The 4,699-nt window shown below is 38.0% G+C and overlaps 1 protein-coding gene across 1 annotated transcript; it reads left to right on the top strand.

Moving 5' to 3' along the window:
- Positions 1-238: 238 nt before the first annotated feature.
- LOC130469857 (uncharacterized) lies at positions 239-3,185 on the top strand. The gene is made up of 3 exons (XM_056839369.1): positions 239-290; positions 1,342-1,625; positions 1,716-3,185. Exons 1-3 carry the CDS (start codon positions 239-241, stop codon positions 3,183-3,185), a joined length of 1,806 nt encoding a protein of 601 aa, XP_056695347.1.
- Positions 3,186-4,699: the final 1,514 nt, after the last annotated feature.

The raw sequence follows: 4,699 nt of genomic DNA on the forward strand, positions 1-4,699 counted from the left end.
GGCTTAAACTCATCTGTGATCTCTCCATTCCATAAAACTGAAATCTTTTGGGTTGTAATACAACACATAATAAGCTTCACGAGCGAAGTTGGGAAATTATAACTAATCAACGTGTCTCTAATATTGAAGGCCCACTCTAGACTATCATACGCTTTGGATACATCCAATTTCAAAGCCATAATATTTTTACCTTTTTTAGCCTTATGAAAAATATGTGTGTTGATTCCTGGTTTTGATGATGACAAGCTTACCTTCTACTAATGGTTCGTTTTGGAGAATGTCAGGAACAGGTTAATATCTAAGAAGAACAAATGCAAAACCGAAGCAAGCTAGGGAGCTATGAAGTAATCAAGTTCAAAGTACGTGGCAAGATTAAATCAAGGATCAAACCAAGCAAATTCTATAAGTGTCGAAAGGTATAAGACCAGCGTAATTTAGTACAAGCTTAGTATGGGAACAGAGTATTTTGAAGAGTCCTAGTTATATCGTAAAACGAAATAAATCAGTTTTAATTTTACAAAAAGATAAACGTCAAAGTTTTTAAACTGATTTTACAATTTTGTTTGAAGTTATACTCTTGAATTTGAGTTAACATATAACTCTCAAATACGAAAAGATTGATTTTACCTAAACACGTTTGAAGTAGTATTTGCGAAAATCTATCTATTAAAAAGAGTCCTAAACTGTGTTGGATTTGAATCTAGGGTAAACACTTAGATTCTTATAAATACAACCTATGTTCTTTGTGAAACTTTTTATCAGACTTATTTTCATGAACCGGAAGCTTTCAGGTATCACCCTTAAAGTCTTAATCTTTAAAGAAGTATGTTCCTGTTCCCATATAGAGCAGTATTTGTTACTTGGTCTTATATCGTCTGTTAGTAGTTAACTAATTCTTATTCGTTTGATTAAAGTGTTGAGTTATTGTATGATAAGCCTGAGTCAGGCTTACTTGAGCAAGAGAGAAGATCTCATGAGAGATCAGTGAGTAGGAACAGTTGAGGGACTGTTTCCATTAGGGAAGGAACAAAGAGGGTTGTTCCTAGTCATCTGCAATCAGAGGCGATTGGCAGATTGTGGGCCGAGTAGATTAGGTTGGTAAAGAAACTGAGTTGTTTTGCCTAATTAGTGAAAGTGTTTAAGTCCCCAAAGGGGCCGTGGTTTTTTCCTCTCTATTGGGCCTAGAGAGTTTTCCACGCTAAATCTTGCTTGCATATTTTACTATATCTGCTCCTAGTAGTTTAATTTTTATAAATACGTAAAATATCAATTCACCCCCCCTCTTGAGGAACTCTGTAAAACTAACAATTGGTATCAGAGCCAGAACCCTTTAAACTGCAGGTAACGTTGACGGGAAAAACGATTCTGAAGCTATGAACACTACGGAGAAACTAGAAGAGGGATACTCAACACAACGACCTCCAATGTTTAGTGGCAAATACTATTCCTACTGGAGAAACAGGATGGAGATTTTCATTAAGGCTGAAGACTATCAAGTATGGAGAGTGATTGAAGTAGGAGACTTCCAAGTCACTAAGCTGAATACCTCTGGGGAAACTGTTCCCAAACCTGTTGCTGAATTTGACAAAGCCGACTATGAAAAGCTTGAACTCAATGCCATGGCTGTCAAAATCCTTCATTGTGGACTAGGTCCAAATGAACACAACAGAGTAATGGGCTGCAAGAACGCGAAGCAGATTTGGGATCTGCTTCAGGTTACTCATGAAGGAACAAACGAAGTTAAGAGATCGAAGATTGATCTCTTAATGCATCAATACGAGCTGTTCACCATGAAGCCATCTGAAACGATTCAAGACATGATCACTCGCTTCACAAACATTATCAATGAACTAAATTCTCTTGGCAAAATCATAACTCCTGAGGAACAAGTCAGGAAGGTCCTAAGAAGTCTACCACAAGATCCCTGGATGGCTAGAGTCACAGCCCTCCAGGAAACTAAAGACTTCACCAAGTTTAACCTGGAACAACTGGCTGGATCTCTCCTAACTCATGAACTGCAATTGAACGCACGACCTTCAGAGAATACCAAAAATAGGGCTCTTGCTCTAAAAACCGAAAATGATGAAAACTCTGAAGAAGATGAAGAGACAGCTCTGTTTGCTAGGAGGTTCAGAAGAATGTTTAGGAACTACAAAGATGTGGAACACAGAAGTAAACCAAATCGAAAGTTCTCTAAAACCGATACTGGATGCCATAAGTGTGGAAACTTGGAACATCGCATTAGGGAATGTCCCCTATGGGATCAAGAACGAGGAAAAGGAAAGGAAACAACAAAAGACAGATTCAAAGACAACAGAAACTCCTTTTCCAAAACTGAGGTAAGAAAAGCCATAATTGCTGCATGGGGAGATACTTCTTCTGACGAGGAACAGGAACAGCCCAACGAAGAAATTGCTCACCTGTGTCTTGTAGCTGAACATGAAGAAGACGAATCAGACTCAGAATCTGACAAATTCCAGGCAAGTCTTGTTCATATTAAAAGTAGACTTGAATCCATGTCTAAAGTAGAATTGTTTGACTTACTTTCATGTCTCACTAGTGACTATGAGGATCTCCTAAAAGAAAAACTAGACTCAGACAGAAAACACCAAGACAATGTCAATAAACTCACAAAGGAGTTAGAATGGACCAGAAACTCAAACTTAGATATTGACAATCGCTTCTTTAAACTCTTCGATCAGAACCTTCATATAAAAGAAATGTGTGAAGCCTTACGCAATGAAAACTCCTGGCTAAAACAAGATCTGATTGACCTAGAAATAGCCAAAACCAAGAACCTCTATAAAACAGAACTAGAAAAAGCTCAGTTAGAACTAGTAAAAATTCACCAAGAAAAGACCCATCTAGAAAGTGAATTGGCTAAAAAGACCAGACACAGAATAGAGGTAACACCAAAATGGATAGAAGAAGCTAGAACCAAACGCACAGAAGGTTTAGGTTTTAACCACAAAAAGCATCATCCTAGAAAAACCAGAGTAGATCTATACAGTGACATAGTATGCACCTTCTGTGGTCTAATCGGTCATTATAGAGTATCCTGCCCTAAGAACCAAAGGGGCTTGGAAAAGAACATCGAATTCACCAAAACTAAATGGGTAAAGAAAAGTGATTTGATTCCAAGTAAGGAACCCAAGCTATGCTGGGTTCCTAAAAACTCTAACTAAAAACTTCATGCAGGTCGAAGTGAGGGGGAACAACACATGGTACCTAGACAACGGTTGTTCCAAGCACATGACGGGAGACAGAAATAGATTTCTCTCACTTACGACCTACAAAGGTGGAACTGTGACTTTTGGCGATAATAAGAAAGGTAACATCATTGGCATTGGTAAGGTCGGTAAGTCAAAGTCTCACTCCATCGATAACGTGTTTTTAGTTGAAGGACTAGGTCACAGTTTATTAAGCATTTCTTAATTCTGTGACAAAGGTAACTATGCAAAATTCTTCTCAAACAAATGTCTAATCATCAATAGTAACACAGAGACAGTGATCTTAGAGGGACAGAGGAAAGGGAACACATATGTGGTTAACCTCAACTCGGTACCTCACTCCAATCTAACCTGTCTCAGTGTTATTGAAGATGATCCCTTGTTATGGCACAAAACATTTGGTCATGCTAGCTTTTCTCTAATGAACAAATTAAAATTGAAAAATTTAGTCACAGGTCTTCCAAATACAAAGTTTGCAAAACAATCACTCTGTGATGCCTGTATCAAAGGAAAGCAAGTAAGAACGTCTTTTAAATCAAAGGGAGTAATCAGTACAACAAGACCACTGGAGTTGATCCACATGGATCTGTGTGGACCAATGAGGACTCAGAGCAGAAGTGGAAAGAAGTACGTACTCGTAATTGTAGACGATTTCTCAAGATATACATGGGTGATCTTCCTATCCAACAAGGAAGAGAAGTTTGAAGAATTCTTGGCTTTCGCCACGAAGGTTCAACGACAAAGCAGTCATAAACTGGTCCACATCAGATCAGATCATGGTACAGAATTTCAAAATAAAAGATTTGATGATCTATGTAAAGGTTCAGGAATAGATCACAACTTCTCTGCTCCCAGAACACCTCAACAAAACGGTGTTGTATAAAGAAAGAACCGAACTCTTGAAGACATGACAAGGACTATGTTGATTGCTAGTGGACTTCCAAAAAGTTTCTGGGCCGAAGCTCTAAATACAGCATGCTATGTGCTCAATCGAGTACTAATTAGAGCAATCAAAAACAAAACTCCATATGAACTGTACAAAGGAAGAAAACCCTCTATAACTCATCTTAGAATCTTCGGCTGCAAGTGTTTCGTTCACAACAATGGAAAGGATCAACTGGGAAAATTTGATGCACGAAGTGATGAAGCAATATTTCTAGGATATGCCTCAAACAGTAAAGCTTATAGAGTATTCAACAAAAGGACCATGTGCATGGAAGAAAGCATACATATTATATTTGATGAAACTGACTCCCAAAACTATGTTGCAGGTACAACTTCTGATGGAAACTTCGAACTAGGACTTACTAGAGAAACAGAAGACGAAGAGATAAAGAAAAATTCCCAATTAGAAGAACAAACTCAAGTTGAAGAAACATCTAAAGATAACATAGTTGAAGAGGAACCAATACAGGCCGAAGATCATGCAGAGACAAATGAGCAAGTTGAACAGCCTGTTGAAGAAACAA

The sequence above is a fragment of the Spinacia oleracea genome, chromosome 3, assembly GCF_020520425.1.
Source record: "Spinacia oleracea cultivar Varoflay chromosome 3, BTI_SOV_V1, whole genome shotgun sequence".
Taxonomy (NCBI): Eukaryota; Viridiplantae; Streptophyta; class Magnoliopsida; order Caryophyllales; family Amaranthaceae; genus Spinacia; species Spinacia oleracea.